General features: G+C 39.2%; 1 protein-coding gene across 2 annotated transcripts in view; it reads right to left on the bottom strand.

Annotated features, from left to right (window-relative positions):
• The window catches only part of anapc1 (anaphase promoting complex subunit 1), a 32,244-nt gene that overhangs the window by 1,503 nt on the left and 17,761 nt on the right, over window positions 1-12,980 (bottom strand). The window contains exons 34-51 of one of the 2 annotated variants that reach the window (XM_028423412.1): window positions 11,456-11,608; window positions 11,282-11,363; window positions 10,768-10,859; window positions 10,276-10,410; window positions 10,117-10,199; window positions 9,628-9,706; window positions 9,457-9,531; window positions 8,843-8,895; window positions 8,609-8,756; window positions 8,310-8,503; window positions 6,622-6,708; window positions 6,257-6,374; window positions 5,719-5,796; window positions 5,525-5,592; window positions 5,211-5,349; window positions 4,374-4,460; window positions 1,907-2,002; window positions 1,289-1,484 (exon numbers count right to left, since the gene is read on the bottom strand). In XM_028423412.1, coding sequence (XP_028279213.1) covers window positions 1,289-1,484; window positions 1,907-2,002; window positions 4,374-4,460; window positions 5,211-5,349; window positions 5,525-5,592; window positions 5,719-5,796; window positions 6,257-6,374; window positions 6,622-6,708; window positions 8,310-8,503; window positions 8,609-8,756; window positions 8,843-8,895; window positions 9,457-9,531; window positions 9,628-9,706; window positions 10,117-10,199; window positions 10,276-10,410; window positions 10,768-10,859; window positions 11,282-11,363; window positions 11,456-11,608 — 1,963 coding nt within the window. The remainder of the gene's footprint in view (window positions 1-1,288; window positions 1,485-1,906; window positions 2,003-4,373; window positions 4,461-5,210; window positions 5,350-5,524; window positions 5,593-5,718; window positions 5,797-6,256; window positions 6,375-6,621; window positions 6,709-8,309; window positions 8,504-8,608; window positions 8,757-8,842; window positions 8,896-9,456; window positions 9,532-9,627; window positions 9,707-10,116; window positions 10,200-10,275; window positions 10,411-10,767; window positions 10,860-11,281; window positions 11,364-11,455; window positions 11,609-12,980) is intronic. The other variant, XM_028423413.1, reaches the window with a different exon arrangement.

The following is a 12,980-nucleotide window of genomic DNA, read 5'->3' as shown; positions in this document are numbered from 1 at the left end:
TTTAAAGCTCAAACTGCAGCAGACTGTGGATGGAAAATGCATCACAGTTTTGCAGGCTTGTGATTTTCCAGAGAAAAATAATACACTGGAATGCAGATTCTCTGGTAATGCCCACGTGTGGCTAAACAGACCTGATTGAATCCTATAAAAAGGCTGTATTACTGCAATCATCATCTGCATCATGTGTTTGGCTGATCCGATCACATGTGAACAGCTGTTAAGACCACATTTGGAGGTGGTCTGGGCCACATGTGGCCACATTTTCTTGCAACGAATGTGCCCAAGGCCACATGGAAGAGACGGTGTACTTAATGGCCATCTTCTGTTTGCAAGTTTTACCCACACTTTCATATCTATTCGAGACTAAAATGTCCTTTTCATGAACAAACAAAAACAGTTCTGACTGCCGAGACTGAGAAAAGTAGAAAGAAGTATCAGAAAAAAATACCAAGAAGACGCAGACATATTTCATTCATGGGTGAGTTCCAGAAAACAGTAACATTCCTGATGTTTGAGGTCAAGTTAGTTTGAGTTTCCTTTTCAACTGCTTGAACAGAGACGTTTCATGGAATATGAAAGTGCAGACATGAACTGATCTGAGTCTAGTCCAACCACTTCACCTGTTTCCCACGCCTCGTGATGTATTACTCTGTTTTGTGCAGGTGTGTGTAGAGGTTCACAGATGGAATGTGAGCTTGTTTGAGTGTATACACAGCTTCTAAACTATGACATTAATGAGCTACACCCAGTACAAGGAAAACAAGCTGAAACACATCCAGCCAGTGAGATTCAGTGACTGCTCAGCAGAGACTAAATTTACTTCTTGTTGCTTGCATTTAAGGTAAAAAATGAAAAGAAACATCCAGCTAATATCAGGTCTGTTCATGCGAGCGCATGTCTAACAGCTGACTTTACTCAGGCTGGTATGTGGTTTTGTGCCGTCTCCATAAAACCTGCCACACTGTCTGAGTTAGGGGTCCTGCTACTAATTTTAAGTGAAGAAATGGGAAACAGTAAATTGATGTGGCAAAATACATGACTGGAGAGACTATTTACATTTCTTCTTTACTGTAAGGCACATGAGCAGAATGTTTGCAGTATGATGGTTTTGCTTTCATCTTGTCACCTTGATCAATTACCACATCAAAAACTTGTAAAAGCAAACACAAGCAGCACAGATGCAGTGACAAAGAGTAATGTAAAATCTGATAAAAGTGTGTCTTTTATTGAAACATACCTTTAACTCTTCATATCATGAAACTTATGTTAATGCTTTTAATTCACCTACCCTCACCTTTGAGCCAGCTGTCCAGTGCTACATCCACTGCATTCTTCATGACAGGCAGGAACTCTGAGGTGAGCAGGGTGTCATGGCAGTTAGCAGGACCTCGCAGCATCCTGCTGTCCCACAGCTCCACCACCAGACGCAGCTGCCACAGTGGGAAGGTCTGCATTAGGTCACCTCGACGAAGAGCTGCTACTGCCTGAGAGACACAGGCAAAGACATTCTGGTTACTGTTTCTTCAAACAATCAGAAGAAAGGACATTAGGACTGTCAGTATTAGGTGCTTTGAAAACTGGATGGGCACATTAGCTAGTGGTTGGTTCTGCTATTTAGTACATTATTTACTCATTTCTGAGTGGTATACAAAAAGTTTGAGAGTGTAACAGTGACAAAATGAATGTTGCTCAAAACCACTATAGTCTACTCATTTACAATGATTTATAATTATAAAATGTATCTGGTTGTGATGGGTTCAGCTGAATCTGGTTTACCGTGTAATCATGCTCAGAGAAAACATGCTAAGTTGCATCAGTAGTCTATTTTACAGTACTGTTTCTTCGTTTATTGCTGATTATAACCCAATCACGCTTTGTGTGTGTGCGTTGTGTGTGTTTGTGTTACCTGCTCAATGGCGATGTAAGTGGGCAGCATCTCTGGACACTCCTGTGTCACACATTCATACAGCATGGCTGAGAACAAAACTTGGGTATCCTGTCTCTGCAAAAACACACGATACATATAATTTAAGCTTAACACGAGATTCTGACAATATTTGAACATTGCACTAAGCTTCTAAGTGGCTGTTTCCTTACACCAGATTCATTTGGGTTTATTTGGCCTGTGTTTTTGTTCATGTTCTGGATTTACGATGACATTTTGAAATATTTAGCACTTCTCCATTTAAGAACAAATTATTGTCCTAGTCAGACCAAGACCTTTCCGATAAATTTGCATTCAATCATTCTGCTTTAATCAATGCGTATAAGTTCCTATTACATATTACCTTTGGCATTTACTCCAAAATAAAAATCCCCATCTTGTTAGTGTACAACCTGTTACTATACTTGTGTTTGTTCTAAACACAGTTGCTTGACACAAAGTAGCACAATGTAGGACTTACAGATAGGACCAACCTCTGAGTTACTGTTAGTGATAGTAACCAGGGATATCAGGGTTTTCCAGCAGAAAGCACTAACATGTATTGGTTTATTTAGACATTGTATATTGATTACAAAATAGTATTATAGTACAGTATTTTAAGGCAGACATGGGCAATATAAGTCCCACAGAATGAGCCACCCGTTTTCTTTCAATGAGGCCCATAAAGGACAACAAAACCACCAACCAAAAATCAATACAAGGCTCTCTTTTTTCCCCCTCTGCTGTTGTCTGGTGTGTATCCAGTTTGTGCTTCCTAAAACACACATTTCTAGCCTGGCTTTCAGATATCTACATATAGGATTTGGTTTTTCATGTTTCATTAGTTTTAATACTAATATTCTGCACTTTAGTTATCTTCACTTGACTGCCTGTGTGTGGAGACAATCAGAAATCAATGCACATGTGCAAAGTGCAGGGAGAGAAAAGAAAAGAGTAGTAAATGACACCAAAGGACATTACACATGATGATAGTGTAATGAGAGTATTTTTAAGGGAAGAATAAGCATTTATTTCAAAAATAATAGAAAAATAAGAAAAACCAGTGGCCCTTTGCTGCTTTCTTTATGGAAGTCAATGTAAAAAAATAATTGCCTTCCCCTTCATAAGGCCATCTGATCCAGACATTGAGCTATTTCACACTAGATTTAAAAGATTAGACTGCAAATAATCCTGCAATTATTTGCTAGAAAACACAAAGTTTTTAATTTAAATAAAAATACTGTGTTTCTAATGACAAGCAGAAGACACAGCAGAGGCATCATTGGTATGATTGGACTGATAAAAAAGGGATGTCCCTCTTATTAAATTCAATTACAGGTTGTTATGCTGCAAAATGATTTTTCCCATTCCATTTCTATGTGCATACTGAAACCAGTGACATCTGTACAACCTAAGCAATTAACCTGATGCTATAGTGAAGCAGGCCCTTTAGTCAGAAAATAGGAGTCAAGTATTTAATAAGCAGATTGAGCATTGCTCATGACTATTTTAAAACTTAAAATTACACAAGTTGCTTGAGGTGGAGAAAATCTTGTCATGTTGTAGCACTGAATCTCCAAGTGTCCACTTGTTTTAGAGTCTTTTTAATAAGTCTAGTTTGAATCTTTTTAATAAACTAAAATGGTGTGGTGAACTCCTGACCATCCTGTAGCCATCTCAACAGTGATACTGGGCCTCAAAACTACTGAAAGATGCATCTTCTGTACAGGAAACACCTTGTGTAATCTCCACTGTGTTTTCAAAGTATTTGAATGATGAGGCATTCAATTCATCTTTGTGTTTATTGCATTTCCTTCTACAATTTGTTTACTTTGTTATTCAAAGCAGTCACTTCTTCGCCGATCTGTGACTATATTTAAGAATTTAAGGACACACTTTCCTTAAATCAGGATACACAGTATTCGCAGGAATGCAGAGTGCATGGAAATATGTTTATCTTGGATTGAGGTAAAGACAGACCTGTCTGGGTATTTTCCCTGCAGTCTGTGAGAAAACAAATTGCAGCCGTGTTTCAGCAGAGCAGAAAGACATACTGACACAAAATTGCAGTTAAGTTACTCAATGTGTTTTTGTTTTCTCTCTAGGCTGAACCAACCGTGCCAACTGTGATGGTGTTACATATATGCTATGCTTAAAATCCCCCATTAGTTCCCCGGTACAAAATTCACCAAACTCTCCAGTATATTTTCTGTCTGGAATAACCCTACCTGGAAACCACTCACAAGGGTACTTCTGGTTATAATGTATTAAGAGGTGCACTGTCACCTGTTATTTAGGAACATATTCAGGTTGAATGATGAAAATTAAACAACACGATTGTTGGAGTCTTTCATGGCCACCCATAGCAGTAACATCATCATCAACATCAAACAAGATCCCAGTAAGGTCCAAACCTGGTTTAGGTGCCTATTTGTGGAAAAAAACTCACGTGTTTCATTCCTTCAGATGCCTTGCAGAAGAACTCGGCAAAGGAAATGAGTGCAGGCTCAGAGGTGAACATAGAGATGGCTTCAGGCTGCAGAAAAAAAACACAAAGTTATTCTAAGGTACTTGTATAAATATTTGTATGGATACAAAAGACTTTTGAAGGAGTGGAAACAAAGGAAAGATTCAAGAGATATAATCAGGAGAAAAAGAAAGAAAGGAAGAAGGGGCAGCAAGGACAGTGAGGACAGCTGGAATAAATAATGTGTGTTTCCCCCCTCTGGATCAGCAGGTATATTGACAGCGTATGCTGAGGCCATCAGGAAACCAGTAATAGTCTGTCAGCCACACAGCTGCCTGCTGAACCTTTAGTGACAACCTGTCAAGACTGGATACAACCATTCACTGGGGAGGAGGTCAATTCAATTCCACTCGACTCCATTCATGTACTCGTCTGTTTCAAATCCAGTTAAGGTTGTTACAAAAAAATAAAATAAAAAGTAAAACACTCAAAGTTTCACAGTGTGTTTTGAATTTCTTTTCCTCAAGAAACAGGTTTGACCAGATAAAATTATTTTAATGATCAAAAAAAACTGCACAACATGTCTGTTGTAAGGCCAAATACAACAGGTGAATAAAAAAATGGCAACACACATTTTCATAAATCTCTTATTTAAAATTGTAATAAAAACCCTGGTAAGCCGTAGACATTTTTTTCAGGATTCCGTACACTGTGTCTAATCTGCAATTCTATGCACTCAGCCTATATATAATATTAAAAGCCTTGGCTTAGAAATCACACCAATGTAAAAAGATGAAATGGATATCTTCTGGTATTTACCTTAAAGGCTCTGACTCCAGAGTTGCGGTGGTTGACAGTAGTGGCCAGCAGGCTCTTCCATCCCTGGGGGTCATCTTTGTAGGGTAGCTGGCCTGCCCGCAGTTTCACATACAACACCCCATCTCTGGACAGGATGGACCTGAGGGAGACACATTATCATTGAAACCAATCAATTACCAGAAATTGCCTTCCTTTGGATTCTGGTCATCAATCTACAGGAAAAATGTCACACTGCGCATTGAGTATTTTCCTTTACATGACTGCTGCTTCACCTCTAAGTTTTAAATACATTTTCTGGTTCCATCTACACTCACTTTAGATGCTGTGTTTCTTTGCTGAGGTCCACTGTCAGTTCCCAGTAACGAGGCCCCTTCACTTTTACCTGCAATTACACATCAGAAAATAATTGGGATTAATGGGTTAACCAGCTTCATTCCTCTGACAGGAACTTGGATGGTTTGCATTAGGAATCCATGCTGCTAATACAGTGAATGCTGTCTGCATTTACCCGTTTGAGAAGGTGCAGCTCAGGAAGCAGGGTGGGAGCCATCAATTCTACAGTTGTCTCTTCATACCACTGCGTCTCCTGGAATTACAACATACACAAAAACATTACACTGGAACAAGCAGTCTAGCAGATGAAATGCAGAACATGGAGGTTTGGTGGCAAGGCCCATTTTTCTAATGCCTCAAAATGAACAAAACCAATACAAGTTGTACATTTCTGTTAGCATGTGAACATTCAAGCCTGCATGTAGCAGCAGTTTGTCAAGATGAAGCACAATGAAGGATAATTTCTCAAGTAGTTGCAGCCGAGACTCAGCATGTGGTTGGGGGCAGTAAAAATACACACTGGCCGGCACCTAATGTTTATTACGGTTAATTGTGTTCTATAACTGAATAGTGACAAGAGGAAAGCATAGGATAATAGTAAGGATTGTCAACCTGTGGTGAGAGGGTTACTACACACTACACACGACAAAATCAGCAAGGAAAAGTTTCTCATTTATTTACTGACTGGGGCTGTATGTGCCATGTGTACTGACCTTGTAGGTGACTTCCATCAGGGCATAGCAGGGCTTCAGGGAGTCCACATCCACGGGAACCAGCAGGCGAGGCTCTGCGGCCAGCACAGCCAGATGCCGCAGGGCCTGCAGGTGGTAGCTGCGGCAGCAAACACAGCAGTTTTAATGCAGCAGTATATAAGCAGGGCAGAAATATTCATTATATCATATATAATGTAAAGTTATATAAAGACAGATAATCAGCCATGTCATGGTTTTGTTGATAACATTTTTTTATGTTTAACCAAACCCTCTGACTACTATTACTACTCTATCCATCTTGACATAGTTGGACATAGAAACTTTTGGAATTAAAAAGGAAAACTGGCATGTGTGTTTTATCTCACCGGTTGTCAGTGCTGTGAGCAGGGAAGTGAGGGTACAGCGCGCACAGAAGAGCAGCGATGGCTGAATTGGAGGTGCTCAGGGTGTACCTAACATGGGAAAGCATCACACAAATAGTAAAAAATCTTTTTTCCCCTTGCATGGACACAACAACTGCCAATATAATCAATAAAATAAATACATAAAAAAAGGGACATTGTAATGTGTACTCTAAATTATACATTTTTTATGAACAAGGTTAACCCAGGTGTGTGTTGGAATCTAGTTAACACCATCACAACCGTGCCTCTTAAATATAATGGCTGTCAGTTGAGTGTGTACTTAGACAATGGGGTCATTACAGCAACATTGGGTCACACAATAAGGGCTGCTTAGGTCTGGGAGGTTACTTATGAGAGCACTTTTAAAAGTCAACTAAGTAAAGGATTTTGCTCTTTATTTAATGACTGTTTGTGCCATGTATAATTACATTATTTTTAAGGGTTTACAATTCAAACACATGATAAAACAGTCTGTAAAGAACATTAAAACTTTTCAGGAAAACGTGAGAAAAAAATGTAATACTTCAGCATGCAAACACAAAATATGTTACAAGCTCCACAAAGGGACCCAGTCAGTCTTCGGTACAAACTGCTACAGATATACAGCATGCATTAGGCAGTGCTGCTTGAAAGTGTGGCTTCATTGGAAAAACTAGACTTTCACTTCAGGTTGCTGCTAAAAACTGAACAAATGGGAAGAGAAACTAACTGTGCAAACAAAAAAAGTTGAAGGTGACCAAAACCAACATAACTCAAGCGCCAGAATTAAAGAGAAAATAGACGTGAGAAGATAAATGAGAATAAGTGAATGAATGTGATGTAATGATAACAGTGAACTATGTGAAGAAAAAAAATATTGAAAAACAATTCAATACGGACAGACTGGAGAGTGAATGATAGGAAATGTGACAATGACATGGCATGACTGTGCTCTCCAGTCTGACCTACAACCTCACAGACCCACAGTAACCCATTCATGATATGCACACGTTGGTGCATGACATTCAAGCCTGCTATTCCTGCAGCCGTGTGGGCTTTCAGCTGGCTGGTCTAAAATAAAGAGTAACCTGAATAAAATCAAAAGGTCCATCTGATTATGGCTGTAGGTGGAGAGACATTTGCAACATGTAATGAGAGAGTTGGATCTGTTGTTTCTCTTGAAAATACACAGGCCAGGGTCAGTGGTTTGAGGAACCTGGTTCGGGTGTGTATCAATGTCATTCATTATGTATAACACACTACTCAAAAAACAGACTTGTGTGCATTTGTGTGGCTAACCCCTGAAACAGCAATCCCAAATGTGATGGGAGTGTTTTTGTTTTGTGTGCGCAATCGCTGACATCCAGCAATTCAGGTGTCAGATGACATCCTTACACGCAGAATATAATTAACCTCAGTGTCCTCATCAAACAATCATGAACCAAAAGCCAAACTATGGAGGATTTTGCAACACAAGCCTCAGTGCTTGGTGCCTTATACAGAGGCTGCAGTTATAAATTTAAAGGTTTTAAAATGATCTGTTTTGCTGCAATAAGTACTCATTGCAGCAAGTTGTATTCACCTGCAGGTGAAACAAATAAGAAATACTGGAGTCGAGTGCCACAGACAGACTAATAGCATTCTGAAATGCATAAGAATGTGTCTTTCACCTGCCCCCTCCCAGGAAAAGCAGACCCAGTGCCATGTGATGAGCCATGTGGAAGCCGTAGTTCATCTCGCCACCAGTTCTCTTGTGAAAGAAGCGACAGAGCTGAAGGACCTTCAGGTTCCCGGTGCCAGCCATCACCATGGACATAGCCAGCAGGATCATAGATAGACAAGTCTGCATGTTGTAATAACCCGTCTGCAGGGAGATCACGACCAATGCGAGACAGATAGATGAAACGTAAGTAATCCTTATCATTAAATATACTATAAAAAATTATCAAAGACAAAAAAAAACACTTACCACACCAGCTGTTCCAGCAAAGGACATAATCTTCATGAAGGTCCTGGCAAACTTGTACAGGCAGTCAAAGGCATCGGAGTTAGCAGAGCCTGCAAAACGTAAGCCCACTGCCATACAGGCACCGGCTGTGATGTAGTCTTGGGCTTGGCTGACAAAAGAACATAATTAAACACTCAGTAGGAAATATTCACCATGTAGAAAAATGAATTTCTAATTTCAGGTTCAAATACTCACGTCATTGTCTCCATGTTAATGTCCTCTGAAGGGTCAAATGTCCCCCTCATAATCTGCAAACAAAAGATAGATGATGAAAAAAAATACAAAAGTAAGCATTTTAAACTTAACATAAAAGTCTCCTATTATGAAAAAACAATCAACTATGTAGATGTAATTTAATGTAATTATATTAAAGATACACATGAATACATAGTGAGAGAAATTCCAACAGCTTAGGTGGACTATGATTAGTTGTATTTTGGGTTATTTTGTGTATGGTTTAATTGTGTTATGAACTTGTATATCTGTATCTTGGTCAGCCTTAAAGTCTTAACCTTCATAGCAGACTAACTGGAGCAGTTTGCGGTTTACTGTCTCACTCCTGCAATAGTTCAGATAACCTGTCTGCTTTGGAAGTACCACTTTTCTTGTTTATACAGTGAGGCTATTTTTGCTCATATAAACTATCCCCGGTTGCAGCAGACAATCTTTGTACCTTCTTGAAATAATCAACAACTGAAATTGGCTAGGTTACTGACTTTAACTTTAAAGTTGGGGATTGGGGGGCATCAGAGCTCCAAATATGTCCTCTTAATAATGCTGTGGGTATGTATGTGTGTGAAATTTCTCACCTGGGGTATGTTACTCTTGACCCACTCTGTGTTAGGCAGGATTTCGTCCCACATGATAATACAGCGAGCAAGAGTCTGCAGATATAGAGGCAAGAAGAAGAATACCAGATTAAGAAAAGGTGGGGAAATGATCTGGCTTACACACATACACACAGTAACAGCCACACAAACCCTGAGCAGCAGAAACTCTGGCTTGATGAAGTCCAGGAGGAACCAAGTGTCTGGAGGTTTGAGCCAATCAGCGATGGACCTAGTGGACAGAACCATGATGAAAAAAGGGGGTGTTAATACCTTTCTTTAACACCCTCTCAACCAACAGACAGCCAGCCTCAGATGAGTCCTGAAAAAGACAGGAACCTCTTGACCAATGGGAACTAGAGGAGTAGTGTAATGTGACAACTCTTCATCAGATAAGGTTATGATGCTCTGCTCAACGTTCACATGGATCAGAATTTTTTTTTTTTTTTTTTCTTTTTTTTAAATTGAATGCAGCTCACTTTATCAGATCAAGGACGTGAGCATCAGGGTTACAGAAGTCATGGTGGAATGACTGTTGGTGTTGTATAGTATAAATAAATGTGCAACAATACTGACAGTATCCAGACAGTAGTGATCTCACTGTGAGCACATAATAGGCAGAAAAACATGATATTTTCACACCTGTTGTTAGTTTTGAGGTAGATCATTGCAAGAGCCAGCGTCGCCCCCGGACATGTCACATCAACATTTATAGTGTCACCCTCCTGAAACAACAGTTAGGCAATTAATTAACAAAAACTAGAAAAAATAATTTAAAAAAAGGTTTTGTTGCCAGTCTACCTTGATTTGGTAGCTAGGGGATTTGTGTCTCTCCCGGTTGGCCCCGGCCTGAGCTCTGCGGTGGCCTCCAACCATGTACTGATACAACTGCTCAGGCACATTTAGGTCTGTCATCCCAATTAAGTTGCTGCCATGCTGGAAGTAGAAAAACAGGAGGGAGGACACACAGGAGGTGAGAGATGTGAGAATGAATGGGAAAAGAGAGGGTGAGAGTAAAGAATGATAGGAGAGATGCAACAACACAATGCATAGAAAAAAGCACATGAAACAAGAAAGAAAGAAACCAAAAGGTCAAAGAAAAAAAAAAAAAAGATGAAATCATTGTTAACTTGAGAATTTTTTTTTCCCTTTCTCAGTGGGCATGAATACAAAACATCACTAGCGTCACAGTGAATGACAATTAACAATACCTTTATATCATGTTTACAGAATTCCAGGAACTACTGAACAATTTGTCTGACTAACATAGTGTTTTTTTTGTCTGAGACTTACCCCCAGACAGACCATGCCCAGGGCGAGTCCAGCAGCTAGCGAATAGGATTCTCTGTCCGTGCAGTACTCCATCTCTGGTCCAGGTGGCCGGCCTAGAGGCACACAAACAAAATGAGTTTTACCATCTATATATGACAAATTCTAGAAACACAGTGGAGATCAGAGATATGTTTCTTCTATGTTGTCTTTATATCAGTGTTCAGATATGCAATCAACGTGGTAGTAAAAGACACCTTACAGAGCAAAGACAGAAGAAAACAGGGCAAACATTTGATACTGACAACTTATTCTAATTACTAAGTGACTGAAGAGTTAAAAATATGCTGTGTTATATGTACATATATATGTCTATAATATACATAAATGTACACATATCTATCCATCAAGATAGATAGATATTTAGAAAAACAGGATTTAGCTTCAATCTTACTCAAATTGGATAGATAAGCCAAAACATAAATGTCTTTTTTGAAAATGCCTCACTGTGTGATCAGTCTGCCCCACAAACACACACCTATCTCAGACAGCAAGACCTCTGCATTGTGTCTGTGTCCTGTTCCCTGGTACACCAGTCCAATGCCAATAACAGCAGCAACCTGCAAACAAAAAAAGAACAGGAAATTGTGATTTGTGTGTATTTGTGTAGCATTTTTACAATTTTTGTAGATATTTATAATAGCTGGTTCACCTGAACATTGTGTGGTACGTCTAGTTCAGTGGAGGTGGGTGGAAGAAGAGCAGGAATGTGTATACTAAGCAGGCGGGTGATCGACACATCCATGGTGCCTAATTTGGCAGAAGACACGCCCAGCAGGAGCCCGATGCTGGTCATCTCATGGCCCTGACAGAGACAGGAAGAGACAGACTGTTTAGAATAAAAACAACAGTGTAAATAACAAAAACAATTAAATGATTTATATTCCATATTGTGTAGGTTAAATATTTCTGGATTTTAAAAAAAGCAAATAATTTGAGTATAATGTCAATCAGTTTACATCAGCCGATGATTCACGTATGTTCCTGTGTACGAAACACATGCAGCAGCAGAATAATGATTCCCACAGTGACTCCTATATCTGATGAGCATAATCACCTTTCAAAAGAGCTTTCCATGACTGACGGCTTTCATTAGACGCCTGTGTGCTTAACAATCAGAAAAACAGACCACCTGCAGTACATGTTTTATACCACCGTTTTCTTGAAGTGACTTTGATTTACATGCAGACAATAAGCCCTGAAAACATATTAGCGAAGGCTACATATTCCACTCCCAGTGTAATGGTTGGAGAGTTTTGTTTCAGCAGAAACAGGTTGATCATACTGGGATGCGTTGGTTGGTGAGGGAAACATACACACACCTCCACCACTGAATCTAAAACCACAACCATGCAAAGTCTGATGAAACTATGTATCTCAGTGTAATTTTTTTCAGCGAGAATAGAAAGACTGAAAGCCACCAGCTACAAATAAGCTTCACTGTCAGGCACAAGAACGTTGCTTTTTATTCAGACTGGAAGTTTTCACTTACAAGCAATAGCCTAACATGCTATAACGTTAGGCCTGTACAGTCTGCTTAACAATTCAGAATCAGCACACTGACATGCTGATTTATCCTCTTCCTGGATCATTTAAAGAATTATGGTTTTTGAAAGCATATCATTATATATATATATATATATATATATATATACATTACACAAACAATAAATCATATGGAAGAATCCATTTATAATTAAATTATTTTTCTCTCAATTTAAGGCACATTAAAATCTGTATGATAACATTTCATTTACAGAAATGACTCAGTGGGAAAGGACTTTGATTGTTATCAGCTGCTGCTTGAAATCTCCTTATCAAAAAGGGAAACCAAAAATGAATCGAAGTTAAACTTTGGTGTGGATAATCTGTTAGGATGTGATGCAGAGGCTTCTCTTTGTCTACCCCCGACCTTCTCATTGAGCAAAAATAAGATTTGGCTTGCAGCATCCTGTTGTTTTTCTCACCTGAAAGTGGGATGGTCTCATTTCAAAGTTCTCAGAAGGCAGAGTTTTGTTATGACAGGTTGCCTGGCTCAGATGCAAGTTGAGTTCTCTCAATTACACTCATTTAGAGAAAGGCGTGCATGTGTATATGGGTGTATCTTTTTATAAGTTGTAACTTAGTTCATGTTTGTTTTCTGACATTTTTGCTCAGATTAGCTCAGATTATATCAA

Source organism: Parambassis ranga, chromosome 15 (assembly GCF_900634625.1).
Source record: "Parambassis ranga chromosome 15, fParRan2.1, whole genome shotgun sequence".
Classification (NCBI taxonomy): Eukaryota; Metazoa; Chordata; class Actinopteri; family Ambassidae; genus Parambassis; species Parambassis ranga.
This window is presented reverse-complemented; position numbering and strand designations above follow the sequence as displayed.